We start from the raw sequence: 26,827 nt of genomic DNA, 5'->3' as shown, positions 1-26,827 counted from the left end.
GGAACTCAAGGTGGGAATAGGATGCCCCAGCGCTGCTCTCCTTTCCAGGCAGTGATCAGACCCAGACCTACATTGGGGGGGGGGAGAGATGTCTAGGCTAAATCATGCCCTGTAGTACTTCAGAATCAAAATATATCCTAACTCAGGTGCAGAGTTGTTTTTGCAGTAGCAGATGAAACAAAATGCTTTCTATTCAAGGGCTACTTAGGAAGATGGCTTAAAACAGCTCAAGGAATGACAGAGATCATGAGTCTTGAGGGAAGCAAACTTTGTTCCACCAAAGCATGCAGCTTTAAAAAGCAAAGCATTATCTCCTACATTTAAATCCTTAGATTGGTTCCATTTCTATGAGAGCTTGTCATTCAGAATGTTTGCAGCTACAGATTCTCATACAGCCCATCATCATTATATCCAACTGCTAGTTTTACTTTCATATACTTAATCATTTACTTTCATTAATCATTTCTACTTATAATCCCTCTTTTGATAAATGTAAGCAATTTTCTTCCCTTCTGGTGCTGTAATTAGCTGGGTTTGCAAGGGAGGCATCAACAATGAGGAGAATTAGGCTCTGCAGGAGGAGGAGGTTGAGCCTTGGTGCCTTTGCAGAACGGCTAGAAATAAAACCTGTACAATATGGTACATGGCAGGCTGTACTCAAATTCGATGACAAAAGTATGATCATCATTCCAGTTCTACTTATTTCAGCAAGTGGGGCAGAAATAATGATGCTGCATTCTAAACACACTTAAACTGTGCTGATTCTCTCTTCATTCAAACCCCTCCTCACCCCCCCCCCTTATCCAGGGTCAATTTTCATCCCCCAATGCCAGTTTTCATGGTCTCTTATCCTTGCCCTGCCTTCCCTTCCTGTCAGACTTTAGGCCAATACAGTAAGTCCCTGGAAACCTGCCCACAGGTAGAGAATGTGACGCTTCACAGCTGGGGCCCTCTCCCCTCGAAGGTCCCCTTGAAGGTCCGCTCTTGCTTCAGAGTAGACCTGCTGAGCCCTTTGTTCTCCGAACTCAGGAGCCCAGTTCATCACATGAGCCTCCCTTTTCTTAGGCTGGCTCCTGTGCACAACCAACAAGACTCCTGCTTCTTTCCTAATCCCAGCAACTCTCCCCTTCACTCCCTGAGAACTGGGGCTTCCCCTCTTCCAGTTTTGCCTGCCTGCGTTTGGGTCACCTGCAGTGTTGAGCCGGAGGGAGACACTCCCTTCCAGGCCCGACTGTGATTCTCTTGGAAGCACCAAATGCTGTGAAGCTTTTCTTGCAACCATCTGATCCCTCCCAGCCCCTTCCTAAATTAGTTTGGTACACAGAGGTAAGGTGTGCTCTCCAGCCTGGTCTTAGTGGCCAGGGACGTTTCCTGCATATACTCGCAGAGGCATGAGTCGAGTGCCAGTGCCTTCTGTGTTCTAAACAAAGGATGAAAGGTCACATTGGGTGCTAGAATAGAGTACTATTTCTTCCAAGAGTGCTTCATTAAGTTTGCATTCCTGAGTACAGTCACCAGAAGTAAGCCCACCAAACTCACCTACTTAGACATACGTAGGACCAGCCTATTATTTTATGGAACTCTCTGCCACAAGATGTCGTAATGCCCACCACATGGGTTTTTCTATTAGTATTACCCACCCTCGACCCTAAGGTGGGTTCCAGCATTAAAACACAACATTAAAAACAGCTTATTCAGCAACTTTGTTCCGAATTTCTTTCACAGCAGATTACAGGTGTGGAGATGGAAGGAATTTTAACCTTCTTTCCCCTCACCATGTCACTTTGCGTTCCTAATAAAGATCAACAGTGCCTGGTCATTTATCAAAGTGCAGCTACCACAGTCATAGATGGCATAAAATTATTCAGGGTTTTAATAGGAAACAATATTGTGAGGAAGTATTTCTACAGCTACAGTTACAGCTACAAGTCAAGTCTTGTGGCTGGTGCACACTCCCCTAGTATATGCACACATCAGTTAAAACCACCTGCTTAAATATTAGTCTTTCACAGTCCATGTGGACAGGCCGACTACATAAACACTGTAATGATCCTAACACATATGAAGAGAACACATAATTGGTGCAGCAGGGACTCAGTTACATTAGGAAAGAAAAACTGTTTTATATGCATTATAACACCATGACAACAGATGGAGTCGTGGAGTCCCGTCTTTCGCCAATGTGATTTCTCATAATAAAGTTTACAACGTGTTTTCCTGAAACACTGTTTTGATGTGTCTAGATCCAGCCCTGTTGTTAAAGGGACCCTGTCCACTCTGGCAGACTTCTGTTCTGATGGAGCTGGGAAGACTTTGGCTGTGCATCTGTGATGAAGTCCCCTAACTGAGAGGATAGTAATGCAACATTCTTGGGCCAGAGACGCCCCGTCACTGCATGTTTGTCTTGTGGATCTGTGTCTGTGGCTAAGTGCCTCTGCATTTTCCCTCTGACATCGGATCTCAACCTCATGCACTGAAGAGGAGGGATTTGACTTCAATGTGATGGAATCAGGTGTTTGGTGCTGCCCAAGAATCTTGGATTACTTCTTGTCTGTTCCGATCTGAGTCCAGGGCGGCCTCCTAAAACATCAGTTGCTTAAGAATTTTAACTCCGCTCCCCCCGCCACCACCACTGATAAATAAAGGATCAAATCATTTCTAAAGATAAATGAGCATGCACGTGATGTTTTGGGTGCATCAGGATTTCTAATCTCATTTGAGCAATGTATTTCTTTTCCAGATGTGCCCAGGGGCTCTGAGATACAATGTGGCTGGCACAGGAGCTGTAGCATCACGGAGCTCTGCTGTATTTAGCATGACCACTTCTTCATTCTTTATCCTTACAGAGGGCAGTCCGTATACCTGGTGGTTTGGGCGTGGCAATGAAAAACACTACTATTGGGGAGGCTCTGGACCAGGCATTCAGAAGTGTGCGTGTGGCATTGAACGGAACTGCACTGACTCCAAATACCACTGCAACTGTGATGCTGATTCGAAAAAAGAGTAAGTATGTTGTGCACTTAAGTGCACAGTACCAACACATTAACAATTTGCAGCACAATCTTACACACCTAAATCTCTCACAATACTAAATCTCAAGGTCACACAATTACATGAATTGGTCAGGACAGGCAGAAGGTTCTAGACAGACGTGGGGCATAATTAAATGGAGGAATTCAGTTGCAGAGAATGTGATTATGGCCATTAGCTTTGATAGCTGTTAAGCATCTAAACATTTAGCAGCTACTATTAACCATGGAACATCTATGCTCAAAGGCATTCTACCTGAGAGTAGTGGGTGCGAGGAACAAGCAGAAACTTTCCAGCCTTTTAGTCCTTTTATATATTTATGGGCCTGGGTGACAGAGTACATTTATTACAGTAATCTATGTGTATGCCTTTAAACACCTAAATCTCCTCTTCCTGACTCCACTTTTTTATGTAACAGGTTCTTTTTATACACTGAATATTGCTCTCAAAGGAACACATTTCTGGTACATGAGAGAAATGGATCCATTATTAGCTTTGCATTTACTGCTTTGATCTCGGTGATTAAATTAATAATTATTATTATTATTATTATTATTATTATTATTATTATTATTATTATTATTTATACCCCGCCCTCCCCAGCCAAGGCCAGGCTCAGAGCAGCTTACAAGCAATAATAAAAACAAGTTGAATGATTACAACTTAAAAACAAAATTAAAATACAAGAATTAAAATATTGAAACATTAAAATATTAAAATGCAGCCTCATCACAGGAGGAGAAAGGAAAAAGAAAAGAGAGGGAGGGAATTTAAATTGGCTCTAAGCCAAAGGCCAGGTGGAATATCTCTGTCTTACAGGCCCTGCGGAAAGAAATCAGATCCTGCAGGGCCCTAGTTTCATGAGGCAGAGCATTCCACCAGACCGGAGCCAGTGTTGAAAAGGCCCTGGCTCAGGTTGAAGCTAATCTGACTTTCTTAGGGCCCGGGACCACTAGGGTGTTGCTATTTATGGACCTTAAGGTCCTCCGTGGGAGGCGGGAGACCGGGAGAGGCGGTCCCGTAGGTACGAGGGTCCTAGGCCGTGAAGGGCTTGAAAGGTCAAAACCAGCACCTTAAATCTGACCCTGTACTCCACCGGGAGCCAGTGCAGCTGGAAAAGCACTGGGTGAATATGCTCCCATGGCAGAGACCCCGTGAGGAGCCTCGCTGCAGCATTCTGCACCTGCTGGAGTTTCTGGGACAGCTTCAAGGGCAGCCCCACGTAGAGCGAATTACAGTAGTCAAGCCTGGAGATGACCGTCGCATGGATCACTGTGGCCAGGTCGGGGTCATAGCTCAAAAACGTTTGATAATACGATATATTTCTTTCTCTTTTTAAGCATTTTTCTTTGTTGTAATCAACCTGTTGATATTTGGATCAATAGCAGTATGCAGACTGTTAGAATTAAAACATTAATTCTTCATATTATTAGTGGTTGCTGAACTGCAGAAAAGTGCTTGATTCATTTAGGATAAAATAGGTAATTAATTATATGGATTAACAGAGAGGCTGAACAAGAGAAGCTTTCTTTCAAATGGCTTTTGGATTATAGGAGAAGAATCAAAAGGATACTGAGGTGTAGTAAGCTTAGAAAGTGCTTGGTTTATGAGGCTGAAAGATGCAATCCTGGCTAACAGAACTTAGGTGAGATACTGAAAAAGTCAATGCTTGGGAAGGTCAACTTGACATGATGCAGCCGCAGGAGCTAAAACACCCAAAATGAGACAAAGGAACAAATTATGTAGGAGATATTTATTATGCCACTGAGTTGTCTTTGCAGAGCTCCTAATGGTCTCCAATCCAGACACTGAGTAGGTACACGTCTGGTTTTTTCCAGCACTACAGTAATATCCACTGTTTTCTGGACTGAATGTTGACTTACCGTATTTTTCGTCCCATAGGATGCTCCGTCCCATAGGACGCACCTAGTTTTTATGGAGGGAAATAAAGGGAAATTTTTTTCCCCTTTATTTCCCCCCCCAAAAAAAGCAGGTCGGGGAAACCGAACCAGGTCGAGGAACAGCGGGATGGCGGCGCTGTGCCTCCCTGCTGTCCCCCGAGCTTGTGGGGCTGGCCGATGTCTGCCCGGCGCGAGGGGGGCTCTGCTTCAGGGTGCCCGACGCTCCGGGAAGCAGGCTGCTATGCGCAGCCTAGACAGCCCTGTGGGACCTCCCGCAGGGCTGCCTAGGCTGCGGATGTGTTCCCGAAGCGCCGGGCACTCTGCTTTCAGGGCGCCCAACGCTCCGGGAAGCAGGCTACTATCCGCAGCCTAGACAGCCCTGTGGGAACTCCTGCAGGGCTGCCTAGGCTGCGGATGTGTTCCCGAAGCCTGGAGAGCGAGAGGGGTTAAGTTTTAACAATGCACAGTATAAAAGAAAAAATACAAAGACAAAGACAAGAAAAATATAAAAACACAAAATACATACTACAAAATACAACAATACAAACATTAAGCACAAAAATACAAAAATACATACATTAAAAACTAATAATAAAAAGAAAAGGCACATATAGGGAAAACACAAAAATTCCCTCTTTCTTAATTTTATATCTTAAATTCACATATTTTCCCGACTTCCTCGCGTCCCCCGTTCTTGTATCCCTTTTCAAAATTGGTTCAGCAAATTCATAGCTCATTAATTTACCTATTGTTGGTTTAATCTTAAATTTTATCTTGTTGCTAGAACCCCCGCAATTCATTTCAATGTCATCAACATTCAGAAATTTTACTATGTTTCTGCAAATAGATTTTAAATTTCCCCCAATCTTCTTCCACTTGCTCTTCTCCCTGGTCTCAAATTCTGCCAGTCATCTGCGCCATCTCCATGTAGTCAATTAGTTGCATCTGCCAGTCTTCCATGGTGGGTAGATCTTCTGTCTTCCAATGTTTTGCAATAAGAATTCTTGCTGCTGCTGTAGCGTACATAAAGTTCTATCCTTCTTTAACACCGATTGGTCCACTATGCCCAGGAGGAAGGCCTCTGATTTCTTCAGGAAGGTATATTTAAATACCCTTTCAGTTCATTATATATCATTTCCCAGAAAGCCTTAATCCTTGGGCACGTCCACCAAAGGTGAAAGAAAGTACCTTCAATTTCTTTACACTTCCAACATTTATTATCGGGCAAATGATATATCTTTGCAAGCTTGACTGGGGTCATGTACCACCTATACATCATTTTCATAATATTCTCTCTTAAGGCATTACATGCCGTAAATTTAATCCCGGCGGTCCACAACTTCTCCCAGTCAGCAAACATAATGTTATGGCCTATGTCTTGTGCCCATTTTATCATTGCCGATTTTACTGTTTCTTCCTCAGTATTCCATTTCAACAGCAGATTATACATTCTCGAAAGTGTCTTTACATTGGGTTCTAACAATTCTGTTTCTAACTTTGATTTTTCCACCTGGAAACCAATTTTTTTGTCCGAATTATATACCTCTCTTATTTGAAAATAATGTAGCCAGTCTCACACCTTCACCTTAAGCTTGTCATAACTCTGCAATTTCAGTTTGTCACCTTCCTGTTCTAGAATTTCCCAGTATTTTGGCCATTTAGCCTCCATATTCAGTTTTTTCAAAGCTTTCGCTTCTATAGGTGATAACCACCTTGGTGTTTTACTCTCTAGAAAATCTTTATACCTTATCCAGACATTAAACAGAAATTTCCTGACAATATGGTTTCTAAATGCCTTATGTGCTTTAACCTTGCCATACCAAAGATATGCATGCCACCCAAATATACACATCCGTGTTTTCAAGAAGCAGACATTCCTTCAGCCAGCAAAAAGCTGCTGACTCATAATAAAGTTTTAAGTCTGGCAGGGCAAACCCCCCTCTGTCTTTAGCATCTGTTAGAATTTTAAATTTTATTCTGGGCTTTTTGCCCTGCCAGACAAATCTGGATATGTCTCTTTGCCACTTCTTGAAACAATCCATCTTATCAATGATTTGCAGTGATTGGAATAAAAATAACATCCTCGGCAATACATTCATCTTAACAACAGCAATTCGACCCAGCAAGGAAAGCTTCAAATTTGTCCAAATTTCTAAATCCTTTTTCACTTCTGACCAACATTTCTCATAATTGTCTTCTCATAAACGTTCTTGGATGTCATATTCACCCCCAAATATTTAACCTTCTTTACCAATGTTAATTCTGTCTCCTTCTGAAACCTCTCTCTCTCTATCGGTGTCAAATTTTTCTCCAAAACCTTAGTTTTCATTTTATTCAACTTAAAACCTGCCACTTGACCAAAATCCTGGATTACTTCTAATGCCCTCTTGGTGCTAGATATCGGCTCCTGTAATGTCATCACTAGATCATCTGCAAAAGCTTTAAGCTTATATTGTTTAACTCCGACCTGAATACCTTGAATCATTTGGTCCCTTCTAATCATATTTAGCAAAACCTCCAGGACCGAGATAAAAAGCAATGGGGAAATTGGGCAACCTTGTTGTGTCCCTTTCTCAATTTTAAACTCTTCTGTAACCATGTTATTTACTATCAATTTGGCTTTTTGTTCAGAGTATATCGCACCTATACCGTTTTCAAAATTCTGGCCAACCCCCATCCCATGAAGATTTTTCTTCATAAAACTCCAGGAAATGTTGTCAAAGGCTTTCTCCGCGTCTACAAAAATCAAAACTGCTTTTGTGTTAATGTTCACCTGCAGCTTTTCTAGAATGTCAATTACATTCCTCGTATTGTCCGATAAGTGTCTTCCAGGAAGAAAGCCGGCCTGGTCTTTATGTATCACTTCTGCCAAAACTTTTTTCAATCTTCTAGCCAAAATGTCTGCAAATATTTTGTAATCCACATTAAGTAGGGATATGGGGTGGTAGTTCTTTAGTTGTGTCTTTTCCATCTCAGTTTTCTTTTTTCTTTTTTTATAAAAATTTTTATTGGTTTTACAACATTTTTTAGACAATACAAACAAATAGAAAGACAAACAAACATGTATAATTTCATAACCTTTTTTTCCATAATCCTCCTTTCTCGGACTCCCCCATACCTCCCCTTTCTACATCCCAATTTACCAAATTATTTCAGCAGCTTCTAAACAGTTTTATCAAATATATCATCTTAGTCCTTTCTGTTACTTAATCTTATATTGCTGTATCTCTTTTTCTCTCAACACCTCGGCATTTTAGCATTCCTCAATTTTATAATAGTTCTTAAGATAAATTCTAAATTTCTTCCAGTCCTCTTCCGCCGACTCTTTCCTCTGATCACGAATTCTGCCAGTCATCTCAGCCAGTATCATATAGTCCATCACTTTCATCTGCCATTCTTCCACGGTGGGTAGATCTTGTGTCTTCCAATACTTAGCGATGAGTATTCTTGCCGCTGTCGTAGCATACATAAAAATTGTTCTATCTTTCTTTGTCACCAATTGACCGACAATGCCCAAGAGAAAGGCCTCTGGTTTCTTAGGGAAAGTACATTTAAGTACCTTTTTCATTTCATTATATATCATTATATATCATCCCCCATGACTGGGGTCATGTACCACCTATAGATCATTTTCATAATATTTTCCTTTAAGGCATTACATGCCGTGAATTTTATACCGGTGTTCCACAACCATTCCCAGTCAGCAAACATAATGTTATGACCAATGTCCTGAGCCCACTTAATCATAGCCGATTTAACTGTTTCATCTTGTGTATTCCATTTCAGCAGCAAATTATACATTCTTGACAGGTTCTTAGTATTAGGTTCTAACAATTCAGTCTCCAATTTTGATTTCTCCACCTGGAAACCAATTTTCCTATCTTGTTTATAAACCTCCATTATTTGATAATAATGGAGCCAATCTCTTACTTTAGGTTTCAATTTCTCATGACTCTGTAACTTCAATTTATCTCCATCTTGTTCCAAAATTTCCCAATACTTTGGCCATTCGGCCTCCATATTAAGCTTTTTCAATGCCTTAGCCTCCAAGGGTGACAACCATCTTGGGGTTTTATTTTCCAACAAATCTTTATATCTTATCCAAACATTATATAAAGCTTTTCTAACAATATGGTTTTTAAAGGCCCTTTGCACCTTGATTTTGTCATACCATAAATATGCATGCCAACCAAATTCATTGTTAAAACCTTCCAAATCCAGAATGTCTGTGTTCTCGAGGAGCATCCACTCTTTCAGCCAGCAAAACGCTGCTGCTTCATAGTACAGTTTTAAGTCCGGCAGGGCAAATCCCCCTCTTTCTTTAGCATCCGTCAATATTTTAAATTTTATTCTGGGCTTTTTGCCCTGCCAGACAAATTTCGCAATGTCTTTCTGCCACCTCTTGAAACAGTCCATCTTGTCAAGAATCTGCAAAGTTTGAAACAAAAATAACATTCTAGGCAATACATTCATTTTAATAACTGCAATTCGGCCTAGCATTGACAATTTCAAATTTGACCATATTTCTAGATCTTTTTTAATTTCTGACCAACATTTTTCATAATTATCTTTGTACAAGTTCAAATTTTTAGATGTCAAGTGAACCCCTAGGTATTTCACCTTCTTGACGACTGTCAAACCTGTCTCATCCTGAAATTTCTCCCTCTCCATAACTGTTAAGTTTTTTTCTAAGACTTTAGTCTTTTGTTTATTCAGTTTGAATCCGGCTACCTTGCCAAATTGTTGAATTATCTCCAACACCCTTTTCGTACTAGTGTCTGGCTCTTGTAAAGTCAATACTAAATCATCTGCAAAGGCCCTTAACTTGTAATGTTTAGCTCTGACCTGTACACCTTTAACCTGCTGGTCATCTCTAATCATATTTAGCAACACCTCCAGAACGGAAATAAAAAGCAATGGGGAGATTGGGCACCCCTGTCGTGTCCCTTTTTCTATCTTAAGTTCTTCAGTTATCACATTATTTACAATCAACTTAGCTTTTTGTTCAGAGTATATCGCACCCATGCCGTTCTCAAATCCTTGGCCTACCCCCATCCCATGAAGATTCTTTTTCATAAAACTCCAAGAAATATTGTCAAAGGCTTTCTCCGCATCCACAAAGATCAGAACTGCTTTAGTGTTTATATTCACCTCTAGTAGTTCCAAAATGTCTATTATATTCCTCACATTGTCTGATAAATGCCTTTTTGGGAGAAAGCCTGCTTGGTCCTTATGAATCTTCTCCATCAACACTCTTTTAAATCTTTTTGCCAAAATGTCTGCAAAAAATTTGTAATCCACATTAAGTAATGATATTGGGCGATAGTTCTTAAGTTGAGTCTTTTCAGTCTCTGTCTTTGGTATGAGTGTAATATACGCCTCTTTCCACGACTCTGGTGCCTTTTTCCCCTCTAAAATCTCATTGCAGACTTCCTTTAACGGTTGTATCAACCATTCCTTTAAAGCTTTATAATATCTGGAAGTCAGTCCATCTGGTCCTGGAGATTTGCCCAGTTGCATGTTCTGAATGGCACCCTCTATCTCTTGTTCTGTTATTCTCTGGTTTAGATCCACCTTGCTTTGATGGGAGATTTTTTGTAATCCATATTTTTTAAGGAATTCATCTATGTCCTCTTCATTCTGTGACCCTTGAGAATATAGTTTTTTAAAATAACTCAGGAAACAGTTTCTAATCTCGTTGGGTTTAGTTATATTCTTTCCATCCACTTCTAGGTTTGTAACTGTATTTAGTTTCTGTCTTTTCTTCAATTGCCAAGCCAGAGGTTTACCACATTTATCTGCCGATTCAAATGTCTTTTGTTTCAATTGCTTTATCTTCCACTCAATCTCTTGATTCATCAATTCCATATATTGTGTTTGGTATAACTTAATCTCTCTCATAATCTCCTGGGACTTTGGTTTTGATCTTAATTTTTTCTCTCCTTCTTTTATCTTTTCCAAAATCTTTTCCTTCTTCTCGGTTTGCTTTCTCTTTTTTATTGAGTTTTGTTGAATCAAAAATCTTCGCATCACAGCTTTACTTGCGTCCCAGATCACTCTTTTTTCCACATCAGCCTTTAAGTTTATTTCAAAATAGTCCTTTAAAGTTTTTTGGGCCTTCTTGTGGATCTCCTCATCTCGAAACAGGGTGTCATTCATCCTCCATCTAAATTGACCAGTTGTTGTAAATTTCATCTCCATCTTCACGGCGTTATGGTCGGAGCAAGTCTTTGGGCAGATTTCTATTTTCTTAATCTTTGGAGCCATCCCACTAGTAATCCAAATTTGGTCGATTCTGGTCCAGGTCATCATTGCTTGAGAGAAAAAAGTTCCCTCTCTCTCGAGAGGGTTCCTTGTCCTCCATATATCTATTAAGTCCATATTTTCAGTCATTTCAAAGAAGGTCTTCGGAAGTCTCCCTTCCTTGGAGATTGTCAGTCTTTGTGCCTTGTCCATATTTGTAGAAACTACACCATTCATATCTCCCATAAGTATTACATTATAATCCAAATAGTCCATCAGAGTTTCATGGAGCTTCTTAAAGAATTCCGCCTTGCCTTCATTTGGTGCATAAACTCCAACTATTAAGAATTTTTCTCCTTGTACTTGTATTTCAACTGCCAGGTATCTTCCTTGTTCATCTTTAAACATCATTTTTTGGGCCCATTTCTCTTTTACATAAATCACTACTCCTCTTTTCTTGACTTTGTCCGATGAGATAAATTCTTGTCCTAATCTTTTATTTATAAGTAATTTCCTATGTACCCTGGTCACATGGGTTTCTTGCAGACAGATCAAGTCCAATTGTTCTCTTTTCAAAATATGGAACACTTCGCGTCTCTTCAAAGGCATGTTCAGCCCATTGCAATTCCAACTAAGGAATTGCAGGGCCATCTTGTTATTTATCGATTGCTCCTCCTACCGCTCCAAGTTGTTGCTCTGCCTCTGATGGTGGTGGTTTAAGTCCAAACGATAGGTTCAGAATATCTACTGCTCTCCTCTGTTCCGAAATTGGGTCCACCGTTCCCTTCTGTAAATCCTCGTGGTTTCTCTCCAAGAACTTCTCTTTATCTTGAATTGTCTTTATTTTCACCTTTTTTCCCTTGTAGTTAAAGGACAGTCCTTGTGGGAACTCCCACCTAAAGAGGATGTTGTTCTTCTTCAGCAGGTAGACCAGATCTTTATAGAAGGTTCTCACCTCCAAGATATGTTTAGGGATGTCTTTAAAAATTTGTATAGGTAAATTTTCAATCTCCAAGGCCTTTTGGTAATGTAGTTTTAATATTTTGTCTATTTCTTCCTTGGATCTGAGGGTAATCAGGCAATCCCTCGGAGTCTTTCTGTTCTGTCTCCTGCCCAATCTAAATGCTGTTGTTATCTTAAATTCTTCCTCCTCCAAATCTTCCTGCCAACAGTCAACAAACTCTTGTGTTAGGAACTCCACGAGGCTGTCCCCTTCACTCTCAGGAATTAATCTTAATTCCAGGTTTCTCTCCTTTCTCTGTAATTCCATCAAAGACAAGGCCGCATCATGTTCATACACTTTTTTCGAAATCGGTTCTAGTTTTTCCTGTGTCTCTTCAGCAGTCTTTCTGGCGTCCTCTGCAATTTTACGTGTGGCAGACTTCTCTTCAATCAATTTATTTATAAATTCTGTATTGGATGTCACACTTTTCGTATTCAGATCCAATCTTGCTGTTAATTCTGTTAATTTTTGTGAATTCTCTGTACTCTGCTTTGTCAGAGCTTCCAAGGATTGATTTATCTTGAGTAGCGCCTGTGTCATAGAATCCATGGAGGCAGCTGTCACTTTTTCCTGACCAGCTGCTCCTGTCTGTGTCAAACTTGATATTGAACCTCTTTTCTTTTGTTGTTGTTGTTTTGCTTTAGCTCTAGTTGTAATCTCGTCTGCTGGGCCACTCATGTCCCAAGGACGTTCTCACAGGAGCAGTTCCCAGATGGAAAATCCCACTGTCTTACTCTGTTATTCCAATTGTTACTTCTTACCCTCTAGAGGGAGCAAGACATAATGTCCAAGTGAAGGAAACAAAAAGCAAGGAACAAAGAAACCAGGAAGCTTCAATATAAATGCTGCAACAGTTTTTCTGCGTAATTTAGCTGTCAAAGTCCGATATATTGTGGCAGCAAAGTCCAAACTTTGTGTCAAGTGGGACATCAACTATGTATCCTTGTAAAGATTTCTAAAGTTTCTAAGGTCTCTATCCTGGTGTCTTATTTTGGCAGTCCGTATCAAAGGAATTAAGGCAGCTGGAAACTCTTCTCTCTCAGTAAATCACGCAGGTTAATAAGGTTACTTTCCCCCCCTCTGCTCCTGCTTGCTAGAGAGGGGGTTTAAGTCCAATGCCAGGCTTAAGCAATCCTATCGTTATTTTCATGCAGATACAGCTTTTTCTCTTTCGTTGCTTTCATCTGTCATGCAGTCGGGGGAAGGCAGACTTCCTTAATTTTAACCTTCCCCGTTTCCGGCCAAATTTCTAATTAAATTTTTAAAAGATCCCAATAATCATTCAGTCCTACTCACGGGGTTTTGAATTCAGTTCAATTTGCAGGAAGGAATCGGCACTCTCTGTCAATGGCGACGCGGCTTCACTCTGCGGGCTGGGTAGCGACTCTCAGCACCGCGCTCTCCCGATGCCGTTCCGGAGCCTTTAAAAAGGCTCTTTCGCAGTAAAGGGGGGCGCTTCTGGTGCCCACTGAGTCTCCTTGTTCACAGGCTTCCGCGCCTGTGATTTTAGGGGTCCCCCGCTTGCCGTAGCGGGTCAGATCCGAACTCGCAGCGCAGTCCTCCTCCGGAGCTCGGAAAGAGGACCGCCATTAACGCTGGCGTCGACCGGAAGTCCCCCTCCATCTCAGTTTTCAGTATAAGTGTGATGTAAACTTCTTTCCACGTTTCCGGTGCCTTTTTCCCTTCCATAATTTCATTACAAACCTCCTTCAAAGGTTGGATTAGATAGTCTTTTAAAGTTCTGTAGTACTTGGAGGTTAATCCATCAGGCCCTAGAGATTTGCCCTAATGTATTGAGCTCTCTAAACTATCTGGGAATTTTCTGCTTTGATCCCAAGTACAAATTGAGTCCCGGCACTTACATTGCTCACACATTTTCAGTCGCTGTGTTAAGCTATACATCCAGCATAGCAGGAGAGAAGGCTACCTGCCTACCAAGTAACAAAAGCGGTCAGAAAGTAGCCCCAGACTGTGAACCTGTGAACCCCCCCCCCACCATCCAGAAGAGGCTGACCACCTTGTCTTAAATCAACCTCATTACCTGCCATCTGCAGGTATTTTGCTTCCTAACAGTGCATCTGGATTGAGCTTCAATGGGTGGCTTGCAGTGATTTCATCAAGTTTATTTCTCGAAGCAAAAATTTCTCGAAGCAAGAAATACTAATACAACCAGCATTTAAGTTTTTCTAATTATTTCAACCTGTTTGAGATAAAGTAGCTGCCCATGTAAGCAAGTCCTCTTTGTGTGTGCTTAAAATCATTGAAACTAGTGTGCATTTTTCATTTGAGATAATATTGAAGGAAATGTTTTATCTTGAGCATGAGAGCTCCTTTCATTTCCATGACTGTGTAATCAATATGCAAATAAGTGATTGTTTCTCTTTACCTAGGAGACATTCAGAATGGTTTCGTTGGGAGTGGGAGTGATTTTTCAAAGAGGGATTGGGTCTGTCAAGTGTACTATGTGTGTGAGGACTCTTGCTGCACACAAGGCATCCATACTTTCAAGGTTTTCTCTGTTGGCATGAAAGCTGGAGGTGGAGGTTTAGTTGACAGAGCTCAAATGCATAGACCAGCTTTGTATTGGGCAACTGCTCTAGTAGCCATAAGCAACCTGGACTTCCATGCTGGGGAGGGAGTGCAGGGGGAGAAGAGGGGTTGGTCACTCCATCCTTCATCCTCTTGGTTTCCATGTTAGTTGTAGAAGAGAGAGAAATCCTTTCCCAACTAGCATGGAAATGGGTGTGTTCGAGGATGGGATGGCAAATGCCCAGTCATCCCCTACCAGTCCACTTGGTAAAAGGCAAACTTTTTTTTTTTTTTACTGGCCTGCTAAGAGGGAGTCTCTTGATTTTCCTTGTTGGCTGCAGAGGAGGTGACAGACTAGGAACTTTTCTGGACTCATTTACACAACTGCAATAGATTGTGCATGTAGCAAAGTACTGGTTCTATTTTCAATCATACACCCCTCACCTCATCAAGTCATTTATATAATGAGAACCAGGGTCTATATTGAAAAATGTAACAAGGACTTATGTCAGGGCACTGGTTCTCATTCCAGGTTATATGCGTGGCAGGGCAGCAAGGTGCGTGCATTGATCTGGCTGCCCTGTTTTTGTCTTCACTTGTGAACATGGGACAGATTTTGTCCCTAGTATTTTCATTTTGTCTCTCTCACTTATTTCCCCTTTGAGTCTTTTTCACTCTGCATATATGACACTAGAGCAGTTTGCATTCAGATGTAAAGTGACCCTCAATGCTCTGCTGAATCTACAATAGTGTTTTTACAGGCTTTGGAAATGAAGCCCTACTTCATTTGCTGCCTTCTTGAACATTTTGTTGCAAAGATGGCTGTATGGCATATTGAACATTAAACTTTAAAAGTTATTTTTGTTATGAAACAATTCAATGCATCATTACACAGCACAAACCTTTGAAATGAACATAAAATTATGCTCTTTCATATTTAGTTTGAAATGTATCATTTGGTAAGAACTATTCTTCCCATCCTGCTAATTTCAGGAATCCCTTTTAGTCACAGACACTTGGTTCTATTCCATTTCAATATTGCACTGCTTAGCTGACAATGTATTCACCGGACAGCAAGGCAGCAAGCCTGACAAGGAGCTGTTGGTGGTGTGAGCCAGTTATTCAGCAAACTGCAGAGGTGAACACCCAAAAGAACAACTGTCAGAGGACTTCAGCTTGCATCAAACAGTGACTTGCTAAACCTGTTTCTAGTGCCATTTCTCACTTCTGTCCTTTGCTTGCTGTTGCACTCAAAGATGAAGTCTGTTCCTTTGGACATTTATCTGTCTTCCTCTTTTTCTTCTTTTAGAAAGCTTCTCTCTCTCTGCCCCCCTTTGACTTTCCCTTCCCATTCTTTCCTTGGCTTGGATTTCTCTCTCATGTCTCTGGTATAGGACAACTTTGCCTCTTCCCTTTCATTTTTCCTTGCTTGCATTTCTCATCTTAAGTTTGACCATATAACGCTCATGACAAAAATGTTTTGTAAAACCAATTGGTGGTGGTGGTGGTGGTAGCTGTGAATGATTGTGGAATGGGCCTGCAGTTCATCTGCTCCCACAGTTTTCCAAGGAAAAAGTAGCAAGGCTTTCCAGATAGGTGCTGTCACTTTTTGGCCACTTTCACTTCAGTTCCGTGGGCATAGCCCATGCTATGGTGAGCAGAGTTCACTTCTACCTTTCCCAACCAGTCACTGCATGCACCTTGTAGGCTTGCATTGCTGGAACGTCATCGTTCCTCAATTTTGCTTCTCAGAAGGATGTTGTCAAACTTTTGCATGGTTTTTGATCTTTTTGGCCCTTAACCTGTGATGAGAGCAAGTGCTCCATGGAGACCCTTTTGCATGTGGGGATATGCCAACGGGCGTAATTGTCTCCACTCTTTTGCCAGATTCGCTCACTCTGCTTTATATGTGAATGGGGTAAGCATATGCTTAAACAAATGTTGCCGCTCCCATTTATTTTGCCCCTTAATTAAGTTAATTTTGGAATTGATACTGTAAAAATAACACCTTATCACAGTTACATTGCTGCTATGCTAGTCATTGTATTTGGAATGCTGTTTTCTTCCTGCAAATAAGTGAATTATTATTTATTATTGTTATTATTTATTGAATTTATATACCAACCTTTATCCAAAGATCTTGGGACAGTTCACAAGACAAAATACAGGAGAGAAACACAAAAGAAATATTCAAAAGAAAAACAGAACAAAACAATAATTTGCATTTTAAAGGCCATAGAATATTAATCAGCCAAAGGCCTGGTTAAAGAGGAATGTTTTTGCCTGGCACCTATGGATATGTAACGAAGGTGCCAAACAAGCCTCCCTGGGGAGAGCATTCCACAAAAGGGGAGCCACTGCAGAAAAGCCTGTTCCCGTGTTGCCACCCTCCGGACCTCTCTTGGAGGAGACACACAAAGAAGGGCCTCAGAAGATGAACGCAACAGTGTGGGTTGGTTTATATGGGAAGAGGTGGTCCTTGAGGTATTGTGGGCCTGAGCTGCTTAAGGCTTCCTACAGGCAACTCCCATCCTGCAAGCATTCAAGGCACATGTGACTGCTGGTGCGCATGCCATTTTTAGCCCCAGAAGGGGGTGGAAAGGGGCGGGGGAGGAATGGGGCAGAGTGGGCTTTCGCATGCCCTGTCAGCACACACACGATGACCCTAAGCACAACCCCTGTGCAAGTGGGGAGCTGCCTGTAGGTCAAAGCCAACACTTTGAACTGGGCCCGGAAACTAATTGGTAGCCAGTGAAGTCGGACCAGGATCGGTGTAAGATGCTCAAACCCTTTTGCCCTGGTGAACAAACTGGCCACCAAATTCTACACCAACTGAAGTTTCAGAACCATCTTCAGAGACAGCCATACATATAACATATTGTAGTAACCAAACCTAGAGGTTACCAGAACATAGAAAACAGAAGTTAGGCTCTCCCTGTCCAGATAAGGTTGCAACTGGGCCAAAGCTGATGGGAGACACTCCAGGCCACTGAGGCCACCTGAGCCTCAAGTGACAGCAAAGGATCCAGGAGGACCCCCAAGCTGCGGACCCACTCCTTCAGAGGGCATGTAACCCTATCAGAGCAGGCAACCTCCCAGCCATCTGGACGAGGGAACCACCTGCTCACAGTGCCTCAGTCTTATTTGGATTTTCTTTTTTAAAAAATATAATTTTTATAACTTTTTCATTAATACAATACCAAATCATACCACATCATAATACAATCAAAAAAGCCAATTAATCAGTTCCAAATTCAATGTTTTTGGATGACTTCCCGTGTTCCGGTTATCAGGGCCCTAGGCCCTGTTCAGTTGCAATCAGTTGGATCTTTCCTCCACTTGTGTTCAAGACATCTCCCAGCTTGTTTCCTTGCCCTAAGCTCTGGTATACTAGGGAGTATCTTCTTCTTCTTTGGCGATCCCTCATAGCTGAGTAAGATTGTCTTCCATAAATACGGTTTTAACAATGAGTCCGTAAGTGACTGTGGAGGCCAATTCTGGATCCACACGTTCTTCCACAGTGGGGACATTGGGTTCTGGGCGGGAGTTGATCATGGTGTGGATTTGCCAAGCGTGCCTTCCTCTTAGCACATTTCTCCCTTGCGTCCTGAGTTCGAGTGTCTTCAAAGCCCAGGACACCTTTGGTAAAGGCTGTTCTCCAACTGGAGCACTCGCAGGCCAGTGTTCCCCAGTTGTCAGTGTTTATACTACATTTTTTTAGATTTGCCTTGAGACTGTCTTTAAACTAGGGAGTATACTAGGGAGCCAAATGGGCTCCACAAAGTGGGAGAGGGCACTCAGGGACAATCGTTTCAATGGCCTGAGCCATTCAAATGTTCCAGAGGTCAGGCAGGGCATCAAGAGCAACACCAGTCACATCAGCCAAAAAATCCTGCAGAACCATTTGGGAAGCCATTGTATCCATCAGCCTCCAAGGGCAGACCATCCTCACAGGTCCCCCACCTCTGCGGAGGGGGAAAGGTGCTGAAAGCCTAAATCTCAACAGGAAGTGATCTGACCACGACAAGGGAATGATATCAATGTCCCCCACTTACAGATCACCAGGGTCCAGAGTGTGGCCTGCCATGTGCTGGTGACATGTTGGGACAGCCCCATGGTCATCATGGCACCCATGAAGTTCTGAGCCACCCCAGAGCCAGCCACCTTGCAATGGATTTTGAAGTGTTCCAGAACCAGGGGTCTGGAAGTCGTGAGCACTGCCTCTGAGATCAGCTCTGTCAGAACATAGACTCTAGTTCTCTCCACCAACTGCACAGAGCCTGAAGATAGAGAATCTCTACAGACCACAGCAACTCCCCCTCCCTGCCCCCCCCCCCGAGTCTGCCCTGAGGCTGCACCGAGTACCCAGGTGGGCACAGCCAGGGGAGACCAACTCCACCCTGCTCACCCACCCAGGTCTCAGTGATGCAGACCAGACCAGCCTTCTCATCCATGATCTGATCTGATCATATCATGGATGAGGGAGGTCTTACTCCTAGCCAATTTTGGCATTCAGCAACAGCATGCTTAATCATGCTTATCATGCAAAATGTTTATTAAAAATCCCTGGCTCCTTCTACTTAATTTCAGAAGAGTAAATGAAGAGTTTGATTCATTTATCTTTTGTTTGACCCAGCTGCAAACGCTTGTGTTATGACAATGCAGTTTATTACAGCAATGTCTGAGCTGAGATAAAACTAGTTCTTTAGTTTCTAGATCAGACTTGATGTACTATATAGTGATAATACTATATAGTGGAGGCAGGTGATTAGCTGTGGGAGGAGCTTATCAGAGCTAGCAGGGCAGCAGTTGAAGAAGGAGCAAAAAGGGTTTTCTTGTGTGTGTGTGTTTCTTTGTGGCTGATTAGCTGTTCTCCCTGTGCAAAGGTCAGGGCGCGCGCAGTTATACCCATCTTTTAGATTTAGGGGAGCTAGTCTCAAACGTTTGTTGGGGGAGACCTAGGTTTTTTTGTGGGGGGAGTTATTTGTCCTGTCTTCAAGCTTTTTATGATGGAGGACCGCTGTGGCCACCCCCAATGACACGTTCTCAAGATGGAGGGTGAGGGAACAGCTGCAGTCGCCTGCGGTTCCTGCGCAATGTTTGCCATCTTGCCAAAGGTTGCAGGCAGCTTTACCTGCAGCAATTGCATGTTGATTGCCCTCTTAAAAGACAAAGTCCAGCAACTGGAGGAACGTGTAGCTATGCTCCAAAGAATTAGAGAGCTGGAGCTCTTCTTGGAAGCAACAGAGCACACCGTCTCCACCAAGGAGGAGACAGGGGACACCCCTGAGAAGGAGGCTAGTTCACCAACACAGGTGCCAGATATATGGAGAAACGTGACTCAAAGAAGTAGGAGGCCCAGGGTTTGTTCTGATTGTTTAGAAATACACAATCGCTTTGAGGTCCTCTCCCCTAGCATGGAAGACGAAGAGCAGACTCCATTTGAGGATCTCTCCCTCATTACAGTCGATCAGGTATATGAAGACGAGCAGCAAAGTCAGTCCTCAGGGAATGTGCAGGCGACCTTGGAACGGACAGCTCACGGAAGAACCCCGACCAAACCTAAGAGGAGGCATGTAGTGGTGATAGGGGATTCAGGGGGAACAGAAGCAGTGATCTGTGGGCCTGACAAGATGTCTCGGGAAGTGTGCTGTCTCCCCGGGGCTAAGATCCAAGATGTAACTGAACGACTGCAAGGAATCATAAAACCCACTGATGAATACCCCTTCCTCTTGGTTCATGTGGGAACCAATGACACTGCAAGCAATAGCCTCCAGAAGATCAAAAGAGACTACGAGGCTCTGGGCAGGAAATTGAAGCAATTAAATGCACAAATTGTCATCTCATCTGTCCTCCCAGTTGAACGTCGTGGCCCAGGAAGAGAGGGGAAAATAGTGGAAGTGAACAGCTGGCTTCGCAAATGGTGGAAACAGGAACGGTTTGGATTCTTAGATCACGGACTGCAGTTTCTTGAAGATGGACTTCTGGCAAGCGATGGGCTGCACCTCACAACGGTTGGGAGAAATGTTTTTGCCAAAAATCTCGGAAACCTCATCAGGAGGGCTTTAAACTGACTAATGTGGGGGAGGGAGACAGTGCTCCTGAAGGTAGGAGCCTATCAATTGATGAAGATGATCATCCAAATGTCATAGACCAAATGGAGCAAACAGCACGCAGACCTAGTAGTGGGAGGAAAAAATCCTTAAATAAGAGACACGGGGGAATGACTAATGGACTTCAATGTCTGTACACTAATGCACAAAGCATGGGAAATAAACAAGATGAGCTTGAGCTCTTGGTACAGCAAACTAAATATGACATAATAGGCATCACTGAAACCTGGTGGGATAAGTCCCACGATTGGATTGTAATAATGGGGGGATACAGTCTATTTCAGAGAAACAGACCAGACAAGAAAGGAGGAGGAGTGGCGTTATATGTCAGGGATGTGTATACCTGTGAAGAGACCCAAGATTTAGAACCTCAAAGCCAAAGTGAGAGCATTTGGGTCAAAATTAAGGGAGAGAAGAATAACAGAGACCTCATTGTGGGAGTTTACTATAGATCCCCAAGCCAAACGGAGGACATAGATGATGCCTTCCTGGAACAGATGGCCAAGCATGCAAAAGGAAGGGAGATAGTAGTAATGGGGGACTTCAATTACCCGGATATTTCTTGGATGTCAAACTCAGCCAAGAGCATAAGGTCAAACAGATTCCTCACTGGCCTTGCAGACAACTTCATTGTCCAGAAAGTGGGAGAAGCAACAAGAGGAACAGCCATTTTAGATCTGGTCCTAACCAATGTTGATGCCCTGGTTAGTGGGGTAGAAGTTTAAGGATCATTAGGCGCGAGTGATCATGCTCTTCTGAAGTTTACTATACAGAGGAAAGGAGCAGCCAAGCATACTAGGACTCAATTCCTTGACTTTAAGAAAGCCGACTTCATAAAACTTAGGGAAGTGCTGGGTGAGATCCCATGGAGAGTAATACTCAAAGAAAAGGGAGTTCATGATGGCTGGGAGTTTGTTAAGAGGGAGATAGTAAAAGCACAACGTCAGGCAATACCAATGAGACGAAAACATGGAAGGTGTCTAAAGAAGCCAGGGTGGCTATCTAAAGAACTTTTAACTGAGTTAAGATTAAAAAAGGATGTGTACAAAAAAATGGAAAAGGGGGGAAACCACCAAAGAGGAATTCAAACAAATAGCCAGCACGTGTAGACACAAAGTCAAAAAAGCTAAAGCACAGAATGAACTCAGGCTTGCTAGAGAGGTTAAAAGCAACAAAAAAGGCTTCTATGGGTATGTTCGTAGCAAAAGGAAGAACAAAGAAACAGTGGGGTCACTCAGAGGAGAAGATGGTGAAATGCAAACAGGGGAAACAGAAAGGGCTGAACTCCTCAATGCCTTCTTTGCCTCAGTCTTCTCCGATAAAGAAAACAATGCCCGACCTGAAGAATTTGGAGCAAATGATTCAGCAAAGGAAACACAGCCCAGAATAACTAAGGAGACAGTACAAGAATACTTGGCTAGTTTAGATGTATTCAAGTCTCCAGGGCCAGATGAACTGCATCCAAGAGTATTAAAAGAACTGGCAGATGTGATCTCAGAACCAGTGGCAGTCATCTTTGAGAATTCGTGGAGAACATGCGAAGTCCTGGCAGACTGGAGGAGGGCAAATGTTGTCCCTATTTTCAAAAAGGGGAAAAGAGAGGACCCAAATAATTACCACCCAGTCAGTCTGACATCAATACCAGCGAAGATTCTGGAGCAGATCATTAAGCAAACAGTCTGTGAGCACCTAGAAAGGAATGCTGTGATCACCAATACTCAGCATGGATTCCTGAAAAATAAGTCATGTCAGACTAACCTGATCTCGTTTTTTGACAGAATTACAAGCCTGGTAGATGAAGGGAACTCAGTGGATATAGCCTACCTTGATTTCAGCAAGGCATTTGACAAGGTGCCCCATGATATTCTTGTAAAGAAGCTGGTAAAATGCGGTCTTGACTATGCTACCACTCAGTGGATTTGTAACTGGCTGACCGACCGAACCCAAAGGGTGCTCATCAATGGTTCCTCTTCTTCCTGGAGAAGAGTGACTAGTGGGGTGCCACAGGGTTCTGTCTTGGGCCCGGTCTTATTCAACATCTTTATCAACGACTTGGATGATGGACTCAAGGGCATCCTGATCAAATTTGCAGATGACACCAAACTGGGAGGGGTGGCTAACACCCCAGAGGACAGGATCACACTTCAAAACGACCTTGACAGATTAGAGAACTGGGCAAAAACAAACAAGATGAATTTTAACAGGGAGAAATGTAAAGTACTGCACTTGGGCAAAAAAAATGAGAGGCACAAATACAAGATGGGTGACACCTGGCTTGAGAGCAGTACATGTGAAAAGGATCTAGGAGTCTTGGTTGACCACAAACTTGACATGAGCCAACAGTGTGACGCGGCAGCTAAAAAAGCCAATGCAATTCTGGGCTGCATCAATAGGAGTATAGCATCTAGATCAAGGGAAGTAATAGTGCCACTGTATTCTGCTCTGGTCAGACCTCACCTGGAGTACTGTGTCCAGTTCTGGGCACCACAATTCAAGAAGGACACTGACAAACTGGAACGTGTCCAGAGGAGGGCAACCAAAATGGTCAAAGGCCTGGAAACGATGCCTTATGAGGAACGGCTAAGGGAGCTGGGCATGTTTAGCCTGGAGAAGAGGAGGTTAAGGGGTGATATGATAGCCATGTTCAAATATATAAAAGGATGTCACATAGAGGAGGGAGAAAGGTTGTTTTCTGCTGCTCCAGAGAAGCGGACACGGAGCAATGGATCCAAACTACAAGAAAGAAGATTCCACCTAAACATTAGGAAGAACTTCCTGACAGTAAGAGCTGTTTGACAGTGGAATTTGCTGCCAAGGAGTGTGGTGGAGTCTCCTACTTTGGAGGTCTTTAAGCAGAGGCTTGACAACCATATGTCAGGAGTGCTCTGATGGTGTTTCCTCCGTGCAGTGGCGAAGCGTGGGGGTGCAGGGGTCGCCGGCCGCACCGGGTGCAACATCTGGGGGTTAGGGTTAGGGGGAGCAAATCCACGGGTTAGGGGGCGCAAATCCATGGGTTAGGGGGCGCAAATTACTTGCCTTGCCCTGGGTTAGGGGGCACAAATTACTTGCCTTGCCCCGGGTGCTGACAACCCACGCTACGCCACTGCCTGCGTGGCAGGGGGTTGGACTCGATGGCCCTTGTGGTCTCTTCCAACTCTAGGATTCTATGAATACACCCTGAATTCAGACATAATAAACCATGGCTAATCTTGATAGAAATGAGCTCATGTGCCTTTTTTATTAACTGCAGCTTGTTGTGTGACTTGCTGTGGGGGGGGGGGATATAATGTGACCAAGCGTTCCACCTTGCAGCCAGGACAATCAACATGGTCTTTCAACCACAAGCGAAAGTCCAAGAGACTGCAGGTGTGGTTCTTCTGCAGTTCCTCCCTCTTGGTTCATCTCATTGGCCACCCCTCCCATCAGCTGCTCGGCTGCACACATTGAGACCTGTGTGTCATTGTGCGGAGAGGAAGGGTGGGTGGCCATGCTAGGAAGAGGATGGGACAACAGTTGCCTTCCCTTCTACTTCATCCAGAGTGTTATGGATCCATTTCTGGGATGTGGGTTGAATCTTTACTTTGAAGAAAGTCCCACAGGGCTCAGAGAGCTTGCTTCCTAGTAAGCATGTTTAGAATTGCAGCAAAAATGTGATTATACATTTGGTATATATCAGAAATGTGTGTGTGTGTGTGTGCTCTATTGTAATATGTGTTGCATATAGTTTTACAGTCACACAGTGTGATTCGATTAGTCTTAGCTCTCTCTCTCTCTCTCTCTCTCTCTCAAAAAGCCCTTCCCTTTGTCATTTATGCATAGGAGTTTTCCCCCTCTTTTCTACTCTCAATACAACTTCAAAGCTATAATTTGATATTAAGGTGCTGCAACCTTCATAAACCATGGAATCATATCTGTAGGTCTGAAATGAAATACAGTGTTTAACTAGGGATTATCCTTCCATATCCATTCAGCCAGAAACCATAACTTATTCTATATTTATTGCATATTTGTGAGGTTTCTTGAATGCATTGCATTTGAAGTCTGCTCTGCTGTCACTCAGGTTTTTTGGACAAGCTAGATGATTTCTAACATCTCAAATGGTTTTCTTGCAGGGAAGTGTGTGAAAGAGAAGGGAGAGAGATAAATAAGGAGTAAAAAATCACCAGGTTGGCTTGTTATTTAAATGGAAATTGCACATTTACCCCAACAATTAGACAGAATCACAGAATCACAGAATCATAGAGTTGGAAGAGACCACAAGGGCCATCGAGTCCAACCCCCTGCCAAGCAGGAAACACCATCAGAGCACTCCTGACATATGGTTGTCAAGCCTCTGCTTAAAGACCTCCAAAGTAGGAGACTCCACCACACTCCTTGGCAGCAAATTCCACTGTCAAACAGCTCTTACTGTCAGGAAGTTCTTCCTAATGTTTAGGTGGAATCTTCTTTCTTGTAGTTTGGATCCATTGCTCCGTGTCCGCTTCTCTGGAGCAGCAGAAAACAACCTTTCTCCCTCCTCTATGTGACATCCTTTTATATATTTGAACATGGCTATCATATCACCCCTTAACCTCCTCTTCTCCAGGCTAAACATGCCCAGCTCCCTTAGCCGTTCCTCATAAGGGATCGTTTCCAGGCCTTGGACCATTTTGGTTGCCCTCCTCTGGACACGTTCCAGTTTGTCAGTGTCCTTCTTGAATTGTGGTGCCCAGAACTGGACACAGTACTCCAGGTGTGGTCTGACCAGAGCAGAATACAGTGGCACTATTACTTCCCTTGATCTAGATGCTATACTCCTATTGATGCAGCCCAGAATTGCATTGGCTTTTTTAGCTGCCGCGTCACACTGTTGGCTCATGTCAAGTTTGTGGTCAACCAAGACTCCTAGATCCTTTTCACATGTACTGCTCTCAAGCCAGGTGTCACCCATCTTGTATTTGTGCCTCTCATTTTTTTTGCCCAAGTGCAGTACTTTACATTTCTCCCTGTTAAAATTCATCTTGTTTGTTTTTGCCCAGTTCTCTAATCTGTCAAGGTTGTTTTGAAGTGTGATCCTGTCCTCTGGCGTGTTAGCCACCCCTCCCAGTTTGGTGTCATCTGCAAATTTGATCAGGATGCCCTTGAGTCCATCATCCAAGTCGTTGATAAAGATGTTGAATAAGACCGGGCCCAAGACAGAACCCTGTGGCACCCCACTAGTCACTCTTCTCCAGGATGAAGAGGAACCATTGATGAGCACCCTTTGGGTTCGGTCAGTCAGCCAGTTACAAATCCACTGAGTGGTAGCATAGTCAAGACCGCATTTTACCAGCTTCTTTACAAGAATATCATGGGGCACCTTGTCAAATGCCTTGCTGAAATCAAGGTAGGCTACATCCACTGCGTTCCCTTCATCTACCAGGCTTGTAATTCTGTCAAAAAACGAGATCAGGTTAGTCTGACATGACTTATTTTTCAGAAATCCATGCTGACTATTGGTGATCACAGCATTCCTTTCTAGGTTTCCATAAAATTCCTTCTTTCTTTTCTTTGTTTTAACCAAAGGCTGAATAGCAAATAAATAAGGTTTTTTTTTTAGACCTTAACAGGTGTTTTAAAACTTCAAAACTATTTACAAGTACAAGCAACAATTGTGGCTTTCTGGCACACCATGCTCTTCAGCTGCTTTCTCACAGCTTTGCCTTTCACAACCATTCATTTCCCACTCAACACTCTTGCAGTCTAACTTGACTAGGCCTATAGCTTTATTGAACAAACACTTTCCAAAATTCTAACTTTAATTGGAAATATTCTTAACAACTCTAACAGAACAATCCTGTACATGTCCAGGTGATGTCAATAGGGATTCCTTCTAAGTAGACATCTCTAGAATTGCACTGTTCGATTTCTGCAATATGGATTTAAATTAGCCTCACAATTTACACTGTTTTAAGGGTTGTGTCATGTGTATTAAGTGACCAAATGCTATTACAGTAGGAATGGCATATAAAGTCACAAATATCCTGTAG

General features: G+C 42.8%; 1 protein-coding gene and 1 long non-coding RNA gene across 2 annotated transcripts in view; one reads left to right on the top strand and one right to left on the bottom strand.

Annotated features, from left to right (window-relative positions):
• CNTNAP2 (contactin associated protein 2) overlaps positions 1-26,827 on the top strand; it is a 1,119,417-nt gene that overhangs the window by 948,464 nt on the left and 144,126 nt on the right. The window contains exon 14 of the mRNA XM_082192749.1: positions 2,847-3,003. Within this exon, the coding sequence (XP_082048875.1) occupies positions 2,847-3,003 (157 nt within the window). The remainder of the gene's footprint in view (positions 1-2,846; positions 3,004-26,827) is intronic.
• Positions 1-26,827, bottom strand: part of LOC309515281 — a 36,303-nt gene that overhangs the window by 3,561 nt on the left and 5,915 nt on the right. The window lies entirely within an intron of this gene.

This window comes from Podarcis vaucheri, assembly GCF_965113315.1.
Source record: "Podarcis vaucheri genome assembly, chromosome: 12".
Lineage (NCBI taxonomy): Eukaryota > Metazoa > Chordata > Lepidosauria > Squamata > Lacertidae > Podarcis > Podarcis vaucheri.
Note: the sequence above shows the minus strand (reverse complement) of the source record. Positions and strands in the feature narration are given on the sequence as shown.